The sequence below is a fragment of the Hippoglossus hippoglossus genome, chromosome 15 (genome assembly GCF_009819705.1).
Source record: "Hippoglossus hippoglossus isolate fHipHip1 chromosome 15, fHipHip1.pri, whole genome shotgun sequence".
Lineage (NCBI taxonomy): Eukaryota > Metazoa > Chordata > Actinopteri > Pleuronectiformes > Pleuronectidae > Hippoglossus > Hippoglossus hippoglossus.
Window position 1 is genome coordinate 23,820,063 of NC_047165.1, and position 18,142 is coordinate 23,838,204.

The 18,142-nt window shown below is 40.3% G+C and overlaps 1 protein-coding gene across 12 annotated transcripts in view; it reads left to right on the forward strand.

Moving 5' to 3' along the window:
- The window catches only part of birc6 (baculoviral IAP repeat containing 6), a 105,772-nt gene that overhangs the window by 48,532 nt on the left and 39,098 nt on the right, over positions 1-18,142 (forward strand). For 10 of the 12 annotated variants that reach the window (XM_034608281.1, XM_034608288.1, XM_034608286.1 and 7 more), the window contains 5 exons: positions 4,044-4,267; positions 5,407-5,740; positions 6,703-6,920; positions 8,408-8,572; positions 9,095-9,266. In XM_034608281.1, coding sequence (XP_034464172.1) covers positions 4,044-4,267; positions 5,407-5,740; positions 6,703-6,920; positions 8,408-8,572; positions 9,095-9,266 — 1,113 coding nt within the window. The remainder of the gene's footprint in view (positions 1-4,043; positions 4,268-5,406; positions 5,741-6,702; positions 6,921-8,407; positions 8,573-9,094; positions 9,267-18,142) is intronic. The other 2 variants (XM_034608287.1, XM_034608285.1) reach the window with 1 other exon arrangement.

Genomic DNA, 18,142 nt, shown 5'->3' on the forward strand with positions numbered 1-18,142 from the left:
GTTTCAGTATTTCAGTGATTATTTTGACAGCACTACTGCCTTTATAAATATTCCCACAAATACAGTCAATGCTCTGGTTGTTCGGTTCTTAATCTGACACAAGTCCCGCTCCCATTCTTGGACCATAGGTTCTGCACCTGAGCAAGCAGCGACACCGAGATACCACTCATCATGTGGCCTCCACCCATTAATCCATCAGCTACTGGACCTGTTAAGGACCATAAATTGGACTTACTCCAACACAGAACCATTTGAATGGAAGAGAAGGAAGGACACTTTGTTAGACCTTTTTGTCATTGGAAATCAAGTGAATATATAGTGGTTTTGAAAGTGCAGGTGCATCCTTAATGGTTTGTGCTGCTTTAAAAATCCATTCCAGTGGCTATAACTCTCCTCCTATGTCAGGATTTAATGGAGGTGTCCTCAGTTCACATCACCTCGGCCTTTTCTTGGTCTGCTCTGTTAAAAACAGACTTTGAAGTCTAAAAGCTCTTGGAATGGGTTTGAGCACAAACTGTTCAATCACAGTTGCTCTCCTGTTTACCTTTACCCCCCCCTGGGGAATTAAAGCTTTTTGATCTTTTAGATGTTACTTTTATACAATATTCATGGGCTTTTTAGTCATTCACGTATGTACAATTGCAAAAAGAAAGGCTGTTGTATACCTGTGATGCTATGCTGAATATCGCTTGTTATTTCTGGTTTTAAATAGTATGTTAATAATTTAATTTGTAGCCATTTACACAGTTGCCTTTTCCAGTGTGAGAGATTATCAAAGTAACCCGGATCCTCAAGGACATTTAGTTCGTACAGGTTGTTGATGGGATCAAACTGCTGACCCTCCTGTAGCTAGAACAGCACTGTTGGTCCATGGAGTTAGTTGGGAGTACAATTAGCTGTCTGATTCTGCTGGGTCAGAACTAGGTCAGATCATTTTTAACAGCAGTGTCTTGTTTCGATTATCTCGGCACCGGTGAAACTGCAGACCCTGCTTAGATACCTTTTGTCCATTGGTCATGTCCTCTCTAAAATCCATACCTTCCATTCTGAAACTGAAGTCTCCTTGTTTCAGATTACTCTAGATGACTAAGCAATTCAGGTTCGTAGATGCTGTACTACAAAACTGGATGTATTGTCAGAATGTTATTACTTCTTCAAGGTAGAAGTCCTCACAAGAGTGCTCGCTCTGCTTTTCAATTTATTGTCCCAACAAGCCTCAAAAGTGAGCCAGCAACCACAAAGTCCCTTGAATTTATAATGCTGCTCTTTATCACTTATAAAGATTCTCTGACGTACCATTTGGGAGAAAAGTTTCATTGTGGCTACTGCAGGCAGAATGTTTTGGTATGCAAAAGCAACTGTGTTCTAGCAGTGCAGTGCTTTGTTGGTTGAGTACTCAAATAAAGTGCTAGCCATGCTGTACAGGTTATGTTTGAGCAGAGCGTTTTTTTGCATGAAGCTCTTTTCCTCTGCAGGAACATTTGTAAACTCAGTCTGGGTAAAAACAACAGACATTGTGAACTTAGTCAATGTACGGAGAGCAGGAGGAGATGGTGTTTGGTTCGGCGCGGTTGGCGCAGCGCGGTTGGCGCAGCGCAAGGCACAAATGATAGAGACACAGAGAGGAGCAGTAAATTACTGACAGAGCTGCTAAAGACTGTGTAGAAAAAATAACTTTTCACGGTCAAAACATGTTAGAAAAGACTTTAAATTAACACTATAGGTGGACTTAGTGGTACTGTGCATCCCGGACTTGGTGGCACTGTGGCCAGGCTGTGCGCCTTCTCCCGGCTGTGGAGCAGTCCGTGGTCTCTGCGTCAGTAGCCAGGGACTGTGAATGTTTATTCATCGCAAGTCATATCGTCATCGCCATATTAAACAACGTCTTGCATATCGCATGTTTTCCTAATACCGTGTGTGTGTGTGTGTGTGTGTGTGTGTGTGTGTGTGTGTGTGTGTGTGTGTGTGTGTGTGTGTGTGTGTGTGTGTGTGTGTGTGTGTGTGTGTGTGTGTGTGTGTGTGTGTGTGTGTGTGTGTGTGTACGAGCCAGCCCAGGTGCCATTCCTCTGAAAGAACTGACTGCTGTCTTCTTTAAACCACTTACGTCATGTCTGACATTTAACTAAACTACCATTCCCTTACAAATGGCCCCAAAAGCCTTTCAAATTCATCTCTCCTTCCCTGAAACCCCTTTTATGCCTTATACACGAAGGGAAATAAGGCAGTGACCCCAGATTGTGATGGTCAGAAATTTCCTTTGGATTCACTACTGAGGCTTTCAGCAGGTGGAAATGTACTGTCATGAGGTTTAAAAGTATTTTAGCAGAGTTTTAACTTTTTAACAGGTTTTTCACAAAATAGATTTTTTTTGAAGTGGGTTACTCCAAAATATCACATCTAAGTGTGTTTACAGGTGAGAGTAATACTGCTTATGTAAAACAGGTTGTATGAAGCCTTTTGTGTCTCCAGAGGGAGCTGCATAAAGTCTGATAAATATCACCTGAGTAAAAACTGTAAACTTTCCATTGTAGGAAATGTAGGCACTATTGATTTTAATCCTTTTTTCTTAAACTGTTCCTCCTGTGTCCATTAATTGCATTGCTAAAATGATGGGCTACCTTTTTTAAGTTTTTAGTCTAAGTTGTCAAACAAAAGCACTCACATATTTGCCTCCATAGTTTTTCTTGGATTTGAAAGCCCATCATATGGTCGAAGTTTCATTAGTCCTCTGGAAAGCTGCCAAATGACACTCTTGTCCTCGCCCGCCTGAAAACAGGAGCATTCTCTACTCCTGTTTTGTAAGTTCAGACACGGTAATCTCTGTTAAAAGCCTTTTATTAACCAGCCCAGCATCTGTTGAATTCATCACCAGAGAATGTGTGGTGTAGCGTGAGCAGAGAGCAATAAATCATCCACTTGATTTTCTCCTCTGTAAGAGATGATGAGTGGCTTTTTGGAAGATGACCTATCAATGATAATGATAAAGCAGCGAGGCCATGCCTTCAAAATAATAAGGTGGTGGGTTAGTGCTGGTGGACGAGGGATGTGACCCTTCATTATATCGTCTGACTTTGTCTTCCTTGCAATATTTTTTGTGTAAACAAGGGCATCAGGACGGTGTTTAATTTTTCTGCATTTTTCATCATCACATTTCATCTGAGGGTTGCATAGCCACAACTGTAAACATGAAGCTCTATTATTGAGTGCCAGTGATGAAGACACACTGTGGATATTGGAAGCTGTTATCTTCATCCCGGCTCTCCTTTCTCCTCCTCTTGCCTTGTGTTTGGCTATTTAAACAATGGAAGAGAGAGATACGTAAATCTTTAGTGATAAACCCCATAGTTTAATATTGAAGAGTGAATGAAAGTGCCTGAAAGAATCTGAATGTGTAGATTGTTTTTCTGTGGTCATAAAAGTAGAAAAATAAATGCATAAAATAACTGAAATAGAATATTAGAAGAGACCAACAACATTCTCCTTTATAAGGAACAGACGAATGTCTGCATCCATCACAGTTCAAACAAGAAGGGCCAGTAGCTAATCCAACAATAACCTAAATACAAATTTGACTTACTGGCTGACTCCATAGCAACATAATACTTTACTGTTTACTACACTGAATTGGATAGTGGCAGCTGTATGTTCATACCTCAGAGCATATTAACACTCTGGTTCAGATCAGTCAACAATGTACTTCTGTTCCTGGAACACAGATATTCTCCTTGATTCATTCATTTGAGATTTCTGTTGAAAAACCTGTGAAAAACTAAAACAATTTTAGTTTATTCAATCATATTTGGCAATTTAGTTTTATGACAATATCAACATCAAAGTCTTGTTCAGAGTCTCTTTGTAAACAAATCAGCAGTCCAATATCCCAAGATACAAGCTGTATGAGATGTACTTTACTACACTAAGCCAATCAGTTTTACAAAAACAAACAGTGCTGTTTTCTCAGTGTTGAGATTCTCCTTATGGTAGATGTAGGTGATCAAGAAACAGTGCTCCTGGATGCCAGACAGTGCATGAACATACAACAGGTCCTCTTTTTGCTCTCCTTGCAGTGGACCACTGTGACACACTGAACAGCTGTCCTGAGGACGAACCAATGTTGGCCAGTGAAGAATGTCTGGACGCCGCCACTGATGAGTCCCTGTTGGAGACCAACCCCATCCAGTCACCACTGCAGGTCTTTGCAGGCATGGGCGGCCTGGCCCTCATCGCAGAGAGACTACCTATGCTCTACCCTGATGTCATTCAACAGGTGAGCCTCACAGACAAGAAGGGCTCAACTCTATATCTAAAGCATGTTAATGTACTCTCAAAGCCCTCATTTTATTTAGAACACCACACTTGGACTGGGTAGTGCCTCCCTCAATTCCTAATGTCATTGATTCCACAAGATGTCAGAGAATGTCCTTGATTCATGTTGACATGACTGTAGCACATTATTTCTGCTTATTGGTCAGCTGCTCAATCATGCTGCCAATCTCCTGTTCTACTACACTCCAAAGGTTGTACTGGACTCACAACTTGTCACTATGGAGGTCACTGATGTTCACTGAACTCACTGTCATGCTCCTAAACCAGTTTGAGACTTTTACTTTGTGACATGGAGCATTATCCTGCAAGAAGTAGCCATTGGAAGATTGTAAACTGTGACAATGAAGTCATAAACATGGCCAGCAACAATACTAAGATAGAAAATGACATTCAAACCATGATTGATTAGTATTAAAGTCACAGTGTGAGTCAAGAACCGTCACTACACCAACACATGACCAGCACCTGCACTCTTCACACAAAGCAGGTTGCTGGGGCTTGGTTAAACCTATGATGAAATAGTTAACGGCTACTAAGCTCATCTCAACACATCTATTTTTTTAATAAAGGAGCAAACTCTAACCATTGATAAAAACAGTGTGGTATGGTTGAATGCTGTAGAAAAAAATAGTAAGTGGAACTTAACGGGATAGTTGATCCAAATATTGAACTTATGAACTTGAATTATTTTTGGGGGGTTGAACTATCCCTTTAAGTTGGGATTGTTTTGTCAGACTCATTCCAAGGTCAAGAATGACCTTGCGTCACTTTGATATTTATGCTAGAATGGCTCTGTCGCCTGCCAAGTGGCTCCCCTTGATTTAATAAGGATGAAATTGTGCTTTTGCTTTGATCTGGAATATGTATGTCATTGTCTGTCTTTATTAGCTGGGGAAGTGAAAAAGTAATAGAAATAGTACATTTTGCAGCATGTAAAGAAACCAGTCTCTTCTCTGCACATCATGAAACTGCAGAGTTCTTGCTCTCTTACAGCAAACACACCTGTCTGCATTGTCTCATATCCACACCTCTTAATCATCGCTAAAGTGACCCTCTGTTCTACCGGATTGTCATTCTCAGGTCAGTGCCCCAGTGGTGCCCTCAGCCACACAGGAGAAGCCCAAGGACAGTGACCAGTTTGAGTGGGTAACCATTGAGCAGTCGGGAGAGCTGGTGTATGAGGCACCGGAGTCCATCGCCACCGAACCTCCTCCTATCAACAAGCAGCAGTCCCAATCGTCCTCGTCATCCTCATCTTCTGTGCAGACCATGTCACCCATCCCCGCCCACTCGCTGGCGGCCTTTGGCCTGTTCCTGCGCCTGCCCGGGTATGCAGAAGTGCTGCTGAAGGAGAGAAAGCACGCCCAGTGTCTTCTGCGTCTAGTGCTCGGAGTCACCGATGATGGAGAGGGCAGTAAGTCACCAACAGTTCTACATCCGATGTTCTTTTATTGCTTGCTTCTAATATTAATAATGTCTCTGAACATTTTAAAACAGTTGTCCATCTGAGTTTGTTTTACATCTCCTTTAAATGAGAAGCTTTGTTGAATGATGTCAGAAAGAGACATAAGCTGCTTTCAGACATGCACTGAGATCCGGGGATCCTCCGCAGTTTCTCCGGAGGATGGAGCGAGGCGGGGGGGTTGATAACGCTTCTAACAAGCGTCAGACTCAAAAAGAAAACAAACCTCTCCGCTGGAAAAAGTGGTGCCATACACATAAACAGCAGACGAAGATGTCAAGATAGATTTAACACCTTACATCCCGTCGCTGCCTGCTGCACCACCTCTCACCTGAATCATGTGGAGAATTAGTTGCTGTTGTGAACGTGTCTGAGCAGAGAACTCCCCGCTGCGTTAGAGGCAAACTGCGGCGTCTGGACCCAATTCTCTGGAGATCCTCCGCAGGACATGTCTGAAAACGGCTATTCTTTATGGATTTAAAAAAAGGGGCCTAATACAATTCACAATTTTTCAGTAATATACACATATACACACTAAAGAAGTTTGTGTATGACGGTAAGGGGTTGCGTGAAATGGCAGAATAACATTTTAAATAGTTATATACATTCCACCAATGTTATATATCTAGCCTAAGATAGTAATTATAATAACTCATATCAGTTGTAAAAGAATAGAAACTTGTCAGCATTAAAATGATTTGCTTGTTAGTGCTAGTATTGAAATATCTTTTAAACAGATGAAAGAAGTTACTACTATTACTTAATTTTTTTTAGCTTTCTGTTTAAAATGTTATGGTAAAACTCACAGTGGATGATCTTGATATTTGCAAACCAACAAAGGCCTCTTAAACACAAACCTAAACAAAAATGCTTTTGGTTTTCAGATTTAATTGTTTGCTTTGTTGCCCTCTTAGGTCACATACTGCAGTCTCCGTCAGCCAATGTGCTGCCCACTCTGCCGTTCCATGTCCTGCGTGCATTGTTCAGCAGCACTCCTCTCACCACTGATGATGGTGTACTCCTGCGCCGCATGGCTCTGGAGATCGGTGCCATCCACCTCATCCTGGCCTGTCTGTCAGCTCTGAGCCACCACGCCCCCCGTAACCCCAATGCCAACACCAGTGTCTCTGAGGTATAGGCCACGCACTGACATAAATGCTTAGAACACACACACACACACACACACACACACACACACACACACACACACACACACACACACACACACACACTGAGAGTTATTCTGGTATTCATAAAGACCTTCAGCTGACCATGGTTGTTCCCTCTCTCGAGCTGTCCCTTTGAAGAAGAAAAGACCCGCCAGATTGGCCTCTGAAATGCAGAAATGTCCTCAGTGTTTGATTGTGTCATTAACTTGATTTAAAAGGAAAAAAAATACAAGGACAAAAGAACAGACTTACACGTATGCAGACATTGTTTTTCAACCTTAGTGTTCTGGAAGAAGTCAGCTGGGCTCGACTGTAACTTTCCTTTAATCTTAATTCCGCTTAAACTGACACTACACCTTCATTCATTGCCTAGACTTCTACAGAAACATGTAACAGAAGCCCTGAACAAACATCTCTTTTCTTAAATCAAGCCAAGCATTTTTCATTACTTTAATATGTATAAACAATGGGCAGTCCAACTATGACAGATGGGTCTTTTGTCAATATATTTGAAAGGGAGAGAGACACAGTTGGCCGAGTGTTGCACTCAGCTCTTTAATGAAGCAATGGCACAAAAGTTAGAGATCCTTTATGTTATCATTAGAAATATAAATAATTAAAAAAATTGGTTCCTTATGATATTGTGATGTGATGTGGCAGTCGGCCACATTCTAAGTAATTACTGGTAATTAATTACAGTCTAGGTAATTAATGGGAAATACTGCTTTTGCATATCTCCCAGTGAACCCCTGACAAATAGCTGAATTGTTCTGCTTGAATGATAAGTGGTTAGGAAACCCTGTCAAGACTTTGAGCCCAGAACTGTTGCAGCCTGAAATTTTGGCCCAGTTGTGGAGTGTATGCCTGAAACGATAGATATCCTTGAAATTATAACAATGAGAAACCAGCAGATTATAATAATCTGACACTTTTGGCCTGCAAAGTCTGTGTTGTTGAGCAAAACGATGCATGCATTAAAATTTAACTTTCTCCTCTTGGCTTGCTTAATAATGACAAACCATCTCCTGAAAGCTGGGGTCTGTAGCTTCTGAACCAGATCTGCTTCTGTCTCTTGCTCCCTTTCCCAACACTGTGGATTTATGGAGTTGTCAGAGCCAAGTACAGATCACAGGGACAATAACTTGAACGTGAGCCAAAGACTTGTCACTGTGGCAGTGGCTGTCCTTGAGACCCCCCACTCTCTTTGCTGTGATCTGAGCACAGACGTGAGATGATACCTACGGTTTTAAATGTGAGATAAAGGCATGCACATCCAAGAAAACATCAAGCCTTGACTGAAATGACATTACTGGGTTTTGTTTTTACTCGTGTTGGCTGTGATAGATACAACCGCTTTCGAATCCATAGTCATCCAACAATTTCGCCCAACTCGGATAGTTTCATTCTTCTAAAACTACATATTGAGTTTTCTCTTTGTCTGCATTGACAGCCACAGATGTCCAGTTGCCACGGTGGTGGCACCAGTGAGGAACAGCAGTTGTACTGGGCTAAAGGAACTGGTTTTGGCACTGGATCTACTGCCTCAGGCTGGGATGTGGAGCAGGCCCTCACCAAACAACGGCTAGAGGAAGAACATGTCACCTGCTTACTACAGGTAAGGCTTCATTCAAGGCTTTTCATTTAAAAATGTAACAGGGTAACACAGTTTTGTATCAAACAGAACAATGTTTAGTCTTTTTATCTCTATAACTCCCCAGTAGATACAGTATCTACAAATCACCTTAATGCCCTGAGATATGTCTTTGTGGCAGTGGTTCAGGAGACAGGAAGACTGATGTGTTGGTTTTAGGTTCATCCAAACTTCATGCCTTGGATTGCACTTTTCTTACCATTGAAATGGATTATTCTCTCACACACTTTGACAAGTTGATTCCTCTGAATAGAATACCTGTAACATTTTAATCTAGATCAAGATTGACATTTGTTGGACAGGGAGTTACCAGACAGATCATAGTTAAGCAGACAGTGATGACACAGCATGGCTGTGGACAGGGATTGTCCGAGTCTGGCTCTGTTCCAAAGCAGGTCATCTTAAGTCTGCGCCTACTGCCTATATTTCTCAATGTAAGCAACTTTAATTGGGAACCAATCTTATTTCAATATTGTTTTTCACTAGGTCTTGGCAAGCTACATCAACCCGGCAGGCTCCTGTAGCTGCCCCAGTGCTGATGCTTCTTCAGCAGAGAGCAGAACTCACAACAGCCCTGCGCTGCCAGCAGTGCTGCAAGAGCTGCTGAGCCAGTCCTGCCTCATCCCAGCCATGTCCTCCTACCTACGCAATGACTCAGGTAGGCTCCCTGTTTTTACAAATGAAGAGTATGACATGCACAGTAAAGGAGGTGGATTCCAAAATGCTCAGAACCCCTGCAGCCTCTACCTGCCTGTACTGTAAGCTTTACAACTCCATGCATTTCATTAGAATAGAGTGGTTACTGAGCATGAGGCGGGAAAAGTTTGTTTTCCGCCTGTATAGAAGATGATAGGTGGATTGTCTGGACTACCAATGAGTGAGCAGCTATTTTGGCATATACGATCCCTGCCAATCTTTTCTTCGTTTTATTCAATGTACTACAGTAGCTTCAGTACAGTTTTTTTTTTTTCTGCCTGAATTACTTGAAAAGCAGAAATCAAACTTGGTCTTCGTCTCAAACAGAAGACACTCCAGTAACTGATATAACAGGGGTCACAAGGCCAACAGATGACCAGAGGTTTCCAATTCAATAAATACAATTCAACAAGCGACTATCCCAACAGTAACGTCCTCTTTACAGAGGTTTTGAACTGCTCTCTCAAGATCTCCTTTTCAACCTTAACAAAAAATACATTTTAAGCTGTTCACCATGTCAGAATGATTTTTTGCATTGAGTCTACTAATGCTCAAAAGACAGGGTAATCAGTGAGGCTGTGGGGTGCTATAACTACAGGTTTCTCTACCTGCCTTCGACTATGGCCAATCAGAACTTTTGAGCCTTCAAACTTGGTTTAACAGTTTGTATTACTTAGCTTGTTTGTAGCATAGTTTTTGACCTCATTGGCAGTAGTGGACAAGACAATCTTAATCCATGTTCCAGTATTAGTCACTACTCTGAACCTTACAAAAATACCAAACAGTCCTTACTGACAGAACAACAGTCAGATCGAGTAGTTGTGTACTATGTTTGAGTCCAGATCAAGTAATCACACAGAAACATTGCCGCAGAGATTACGCTTTTCCAGTCTTATAGACCACAGTGCTTTTCTATTACACACCAGGCTACTGTCAGGAGCAATTTGGGGTTCAGTATCTCGTCCACAGGCTGATGGAGCCAGGGATCAAACCACCGACCCTCTCTCCCTCTTAGGCCACTGTGGGGGACATTGATTTGTGATTGATTAGCAGTCATCTTAGACTTCTCTACCATACTGTTTCTATATCCAGTATGGGGCTTGGCATTATTAGCACCATGCTCTAACAAACTGAGCAAACTGGTCATAATAGTAGACCACCTTTATTAAAAACTTTAAATACTTCCATTGCTCCTCATCATCTGTAACACTGGCACTTCTTTACTGTGTGATTGACTATTTGCCCTTAGGGCTGTGTCTGTAGTGAAGAAGTTAAACAGTTTTAACTCATCAGGAATTTATTACCTCCTAGGCAGGGAAACACATTACACAAACAAATCAGAAACGCATAGAGGTTGGACTGCGGTATCTCAACACTTTCAGGGCTGATTAACTCTAACAGGCACTATCAGCTTGAAGAAACTCCCTAACCACCCAACATTAAGGTGGCAGACAATCCATAATGCAACACTCTGTAAGAGAACATCTTTGCATTTAAAAGTAATATCTGATTTGAATAATATGTAATTGTCTAGTACTCAAACTGCCAGTTTTTCAAACAAAAGTTCCTGAAACAATATCCTCTCATATTTGGGCTATTAAGGTGTATTTAGGATGACATCTTGGCTGGTAACATGTTTTTGTTTTTCATTTTAATATGCATTCAGACATATTGTACTCTGAACGGCTAATCAGCCCCTATGTTTTCTGTGAGATGTAGACAAGTATAAAAGTTTCATACCAACCACCTTTTGAGTTTGCTACTCTGGGAATTTCAATGAATATGAGATGACATCAGCCTTTCTGGTTATGAGACCCTCATTATATTGTCACTGGAGTGTCGACCCTGTGAACAGCGCTGTAATGTTAGTATGTAATTGGGCAATTGTGGAGGATGAAACAAATGAATAAGTGATGGGAAAAAAACATTCTGTCCTGAAGCAAACATTTTACTTTTATAATGTTGACAAAGGATTTTTAGGAAATATGGTGATAAGAAGAAAAGACTGATTCCACTCAATATAACCAACACACACACTGATTTGTCTCATGATGCAAGGTGCTGTCTTTGATGCTGAGGTTTGGTAACTCTGGTCTTTGATGTCGGTGCTAAACTTGTCTTGCAAAATGAAACACCAGATGGCGCTACAGTGTCTTGCATTGCAGTTAAGCTTCTTCCTGTTTGACCATGAAGTCACATTGACATCCCAGTAGTATAGGTTTAATGAGCCCAGACTAGTCAGAGACACCATCCACCCATGATTTTGTTTTCAGGAATGAAAGGAATAGTGCTTTCACTTAGATTAGCTCTGTCGTCGTTTTCGTCTGATTGTTTAGTAAATTGGATCAGAGGGGGATTACATTTTTTGCAGATGGTTATTTTGGCCCAGTGTGGATTTGTTAAGAATGTGTTATCTTTAGTGTAGTATAATATAACACTGTCGTAGTGTAACTGTTGGTTAACTGCGTTGTGTGTCAGCTGGAAGCAACTTTCTGTTTTTGTACATGTTAAGATGATCCCTTGTTTCAGTCAGAGCTCTGGCTGCTGAGCTCTGAGTGCACAGTGGGCTTTTACTGCTCAGCTCAGGCCACTCCTTTGCTTGCATCCTGCTTCTGTTCCCCAGAGACTTGCTGGTTATGAGTGCTGGGTGGACCCTTGTGTTGTTTGGCTGACTCAAAAGCTTTAAACTGCTCTCTTCACCAGTGCTGCAATTGAATGGTTTTCACACAAAAGTGAGTGAGCAAAAGTAACAAATAACATCGGTTTTATTGGTTTAATGTTTATGGGACAAAAACATATTCAATCCAATTCTTCCCCCACTAATGTAAAAAGGCACAATTATAACATTAGACAAAAAACTAAAGAAAATTAACAAATTTCACTCAGCATTAACTTTTTCCATTGCTTTCAACCACACTTACCACTTCACCTGCTCTATTTGAAAGTACACATGGTGGGGTGTACTTGAAACCTTTAGATCAAAAGGCTAATAAGACCGTAAGAAACCTGCAATATAATTAATGCAGCGGGATATAGTGATAAGTATGTCTGTCTGCCCATCTGTAATCATTTTGTTTCCAGAGCAGAACCCAAAACCATTTGTAATTTTGGGTGAATAAAAAATCTCCTGATGACTCTATCTTTTGTTTGATTTTGGCCACTTGAGGGCAGCGGAAGCAAGCAGTGAGCTCAACATTAACATATTATCACCTCAATGCTCATTATTTGCCTTCGTCCAGAGAAAATCAAGTAACCTTGCTCTCATTTCTTTGGCTGTATCATTAGTAGTAAGCGATTAGTTTACAGTGCTGATTAGTGTAATAGTGTGTGGAGCAACTCTATATCTTCCTTACCACTGACACTGTCAAACTGCCTCTGCTAGACTAAGCCCATAAGCTAGCTCATGTTTGGGGTGTCAGAAAAGTGGCACGGGTAAATGGAAATTAACGTGTGTACCTTCAAGCTAAATTGGAGCACTGAGCTTCTCTTTAAATTATTGAAAATAATTCCCAGCTCTATTCATTTTATAGCCAGTGCTCGGTTTGTAATAATTGATGTAACAGAGTGAATCAGATTAATTGTCTTAATTGCACACCACTGGTTCAAAGAACTACACAGGTCCTGTAAAATGTGCACAAGCTAATACACAAGTCCTATGACTCTAATCACTGGTAGTTTGTGACACATCACACATATTTTTGAGGGGTTGATTGAACTAAAAAGTAGCTATAGTTATAGTGTTATTGTATTAGGTAGGGCTGCATGATATAAGGAAAACCTGCAATATGTGATAACGTTGTTGAATATTGCGATGATGATATGACTTAAATAAATAGTATAAATATATAAACAAATGCTTAAGCATACGGTGTTAAAGTCTTTCTGGTTTGGTTTCACTGCTAACATAAACCCCATACAGTAAGTGGTCTATGAGACAATATTCCCATTCCAACAACATGGTTTTGTTGAAAAAAATTCCACACTGCTACGGACGCAGGGACCAGTGACAGCTCCACAGCCCAAGGGAGAGGGCGCACAACCCGGCCACAGCGCCACCAAGTCTAGGGCAGACAACCAGGAAGCCATGTAAAGCTCCACAAAGTCTGCTTACAGTAATCATTTGGCAATGACGATACATTTTCGATATATCATGCAGCCCTAGTATTAGGTAGCACCACACTGAAGTGAAGTACAGATGTGACTCTGTTTAGGCAGTTAGTGGGATATTTCATGCTTCATTTGGCTTTGCCACTTTGGAATTCACCAAGAACAGAAAAGCAAGTTTCTTCCAAGACAAAAACATGGAAACCTTTAAACCATGAACATTTAGTTTTTACTATAAACCCATTACACCTGTATGTAGTTTAGTTCTGAAACAGTAAAGCATTCATTGTCCACAGAACCAGACTCTGTTCCCCTTCAGATGTTTACATTTTGTTTGATCAGGACCCTTTTTGTGTTTAGTTTGGATAGAACAGATTTCATGCAGTAAGATACACAAGGATTTTCGCATCAGTGTTTATATGCTCCCATTACCATTGTGTGCTGTTGCTTATCAGCCAAGAGCCGGTTATAGCTGAGTGTGTGCCACCTCTTTGTGCCTGACTCTGTACTGCTGGCTGTTTCAGTTTGCAAGAGTATCTCTGTGTGCAAGCTGGTGTGTCTGCTAATGTGCCCCTGGTCTCATAATTAAGTAACAGCAAAAAAAAACAGTGAGTGTTATAATTGTTCCTCATTATCCGGTAAGTGGCTCTGACATGCATTTTGTGTGTGTGTTTCAGAGACAAAAATGTTTTTTGTTTGATTATGCATTGCCACATGCTCTGTTGAAGCCGTAGCCTTAATGACACATTTTCCTTTCAAATCTATGCATTTACCTCTCAATTCAATAACAAATGACATTATACTGTGAAAACTAGCCATTACACATAGCTAAATGAAGTAATGCTGCAAATAAAGTCTGGGGGCTCTCCGGCCGTCTTCTATACGAGAGCCAATTGCACAGGAGCTCTGAACAGTCAATACATGTCAAAAGGAACCATAATAAAGAACTGAGAGTCCTCCTGCTTCTCTGGAGTCAGAGGAGCTGCTAGTTGGAATAAGATGTCATCTCAGCTCTGTTTATTCCTTAAGAAGATAAGATAAGAAAAGTAATAGAAAGTGACTCCATATGCTTAATCGCGTGGGATTTGTTGCTAGGTCTAAAACTTATGTTCAGAGTTTTTATGAGAAAACAGCTTTGAAAAAGTAATGTTCAGCCAGTACCTGCACAATAGAAAGAATGAAATAGGTTGTATATATACAAACTGAATTCCAAATGCATTGAAAAGTAAAAATACAACTTAAACCCATAAAGAATCAAGTCTTTTAGTACAGAAGTACAATAGGAGAATTATCATTATACTTCACAGATGGTGCCAAAAATCACTCACTAGACTGGTAATATTAGTTGCATTGTTTAAAATACCTTGTTGATGTATAAGTCAACGAATACAACTGATTAATCTTCAGGTCATTTATTAAACAAAAATACCAAACATATATACATATGTTATTTGACAAAGTGGTTTCAATGCTTTTCCTTTTCTCATATCATTGTACATTGAATACTTCTTTGAACATTACAAGTTTAACAGCATGGAGATGATCATTAATTTATTTAGCATGACTATAATCACATCAACAAACAATTTTTTTCAAGTTGAAAAATATATTATGTACCCTAAATCTAATGACATTCCAGGTGCGAATGAAAATTATTCAAGAATTTCGATACTATTAAGTAGAAGGCTTTGTAATTTACTTCTACCCGCACGTCCAACAGTCTTTCAGCATCCCTTATCGTTGTTTGCTTCTCTTTTAGAAGTCGGTGCAGTACCTATCAGAGACTGTTTTCTTATGAAGGAGCACATTGTTGGATCTTAATTCCAGTTCAAAGATTTATAACCTTTTATCTTGCTGCTGTCACTTCATTGTATGGTAATTCAGCCTCTGTATTGAACACAGCCTCACAAGGCTGAATGAGCACTAGAAGGCTTTACCTAAGCCAGTTGAAGAAATATAACATATAACCTCTTGGAGTGGAAGAGATCGTTGCTGCATAATACTCACATTGATGCTTCTTTAAAGACATCATGTTGGCAATGTTGATAGCTTCGTTCTCCGCCAATCCTCTCATAGAATTGGGCAGAAGGACTAATGGAGCATTCCATTTCAAACCCAGAAGATCCTTACCAACCCTAACTTCATAACCTAAAATGGCTGCCCCATGCATCAATAGTGGCAAAAGCTGTAGTAATATACTGTTCATCTAGGGACATGTTGTTATGCTGTATGCATGTGCAAAATGCAGCATGATGTATAGTCAGCTGGCTAAAGTGAATTTTACTCCTGACATGTTCTGGAACACCGTCAACTTGACAGTGATGTCATTCCCAGCTTTGACATAATGTTTCATGTTTTGCTTGGTTGTTTTAGTTTTAAGGCACATTTTGTTTTGTTCTGTCTCATCCCTCATTCTGTGTTTTAAAAGGCATCTTTTTTTCCTCTTCAATGTACAAATGGCAGACTGACAAAGTTTGAAGTAAGCTGGTGCACATGGTGAAGAATTTGCAGCTAAGAAATTTGATATCTTTTCTCTGAAGTTGATCAAAAGACCAAAAAAGAGCTAACATCAGAAGTACTCTAAATTAATGATAATAATACTTTGTCTCTGCAGGACATTTATATTGGCAAGTTTTTACCAACATGTCAAAGCAACTTGGTGTCAGCTTGTTATTGAGTCATTTTGCCCCACGGTCGGCAAAAAATCAATTTGTACTGCTTTTACAATTTGAAATGGAACAAAATAAATAAATTAATGATGAATTGTCTCATATACCCCTTTTAGATTAAATAACAATGCTAATATATTTAAAGAAGCATCATTAGCCATATTGTATATTGTCAAATAAGGCACTAGGATCATTAAAGTCCAACCTATTTCTCTTCATTCTACTCCTTCAAATCTGTGGAGCTGGTGAGGCTCCTGAGGTCCCAGAGGATCAGGAAGCACTGAACAAACCTGCTTTCCTGAACTCACCTATTTACCCTGTTAACTCCACGAAGGTCATAATCATGACAAATTATTTATAGCGCCTTCTTCAACAATGCTCAACTTTTGGCCCAGTCCAACACAAAAAGTACCTAATTCAGATAATATTTAAACCTGTCTGGTTTTCACTGAGATCATGGTGACTCCTCCTTACTCTCCCAATCTTTAGTCCAGCTATTAAGCATTCATAAGACTTAGGGTTCCTTCCGGGTTTCTGATCCCAAGTAATCCCATCAAATTGTTAAGTAATACAACACACTATTCACCAATTCACTCAGTATGCCTTCAGTCTACATTAAAAGCTTACCTCTACATGATGTCACAACAGCGCCTTTGATGACCCTATCATGTCTGTCTCGTCTAAGATTTTTGGCATGAACCTTGTAAATGGAATTATACATTGATATAATGCAGTCATATAGAGCATGTGAGAAATATCCTTTGGAAACATTTCTATTGCTCCCAATATCTCAGGGAATCTTAGAATTGTGAAACCAGCTGGTTCTGTGTGCGTGTGTGCGTGCGTGCGTGTCTAGATTGGATTGAATTCATTGCAGCTAATCAAAATCGCCCTATATCTCCTCTAGAGAAATAAATCCCTTCCAAAAAGAGCTTCATTTCTCCTAACTGCCCCCAACACCTTTTATTTGCCCTTTAGTATCACCCTGTCTACCAGAATGATGGCCTTTATATTTCCTTCAATTCCTTCCACTGCTTCTCGACCCCGTCAGCCTAGCACATTGCCCCACATGAATCATTGGTTTCTTGGCAAATCCTTTTGGGATATATTACAGTTTCCTGCCGTCGCCAGGCACTCCATCACAGGACTAGGCCATTAGTGAGTGATAATGCCTTGGAATGTCATCCGCACACTAATTTCTCTTAACTGAAGATTTAATTTCTTGCATGTTTTGTTTGACACTTGTGTGGTTATATTTATTGTGACATCTCTTCCATCCTACACCATAATTCCCCCTTTGACCAGCCCTAGACAGACAAGATTTAAAGTCTATTTAGGCTTTCATATTGAGCGGGACATGATGTTGCAGGGTAATCTGAACATGACTGTCTGAGAGGAGGTGGTTGGTGATGATTAATTACTCCAGATGCCATAGAGACCACGTGGAACGGAAAGGCACTCCCTGCATTGCCGGACAACCCTATGCATGCTTATAGAGCCTGTCTATCTATTGAAGAAGTGTATGGGTGTAAACAGTGGGGGTTTCACTAGTCTAGGCTTTGGTTTGTTCAATTTAGCATTTGCTATTTCAGATGTTCTCTTAGTCTGGTTAGGAAATAATGTTTTTGACAACCTCATGCACAGAAAAGTAATTCTATATGCAATTCTAAGGTTTTTCAAAGAGCAAGGTGGTGTGCTGCCACCAGCAGTGATCATCTTTTAATTTTAAGAACTGTGATGTACTTTTTGTCCCTGGTTTACACTCTCAAAGATGTGTGTTGGATGAGATTGAAGATGCTAGGCATTGTGATTGTATCCCTCCCTTTCTTTTCCACTTGTTTTTTCAACAGCTGTCAATAGCCTGTAAAGCTCAATCTGCCAATAAGTAACAGCCCTGTACCAATGTCTCTGCTTTTAGTAAGGATGTAGCCTACATAAACCCAACAGAATTCTTTTGATTACAAAAATGCAGCAATAACTATGATCATATGAACGCATGTACATTTCACCTGTATAAGTAATTAATGAACCCCTGTTATGATCCTCACACTTTTTCTCACAGATC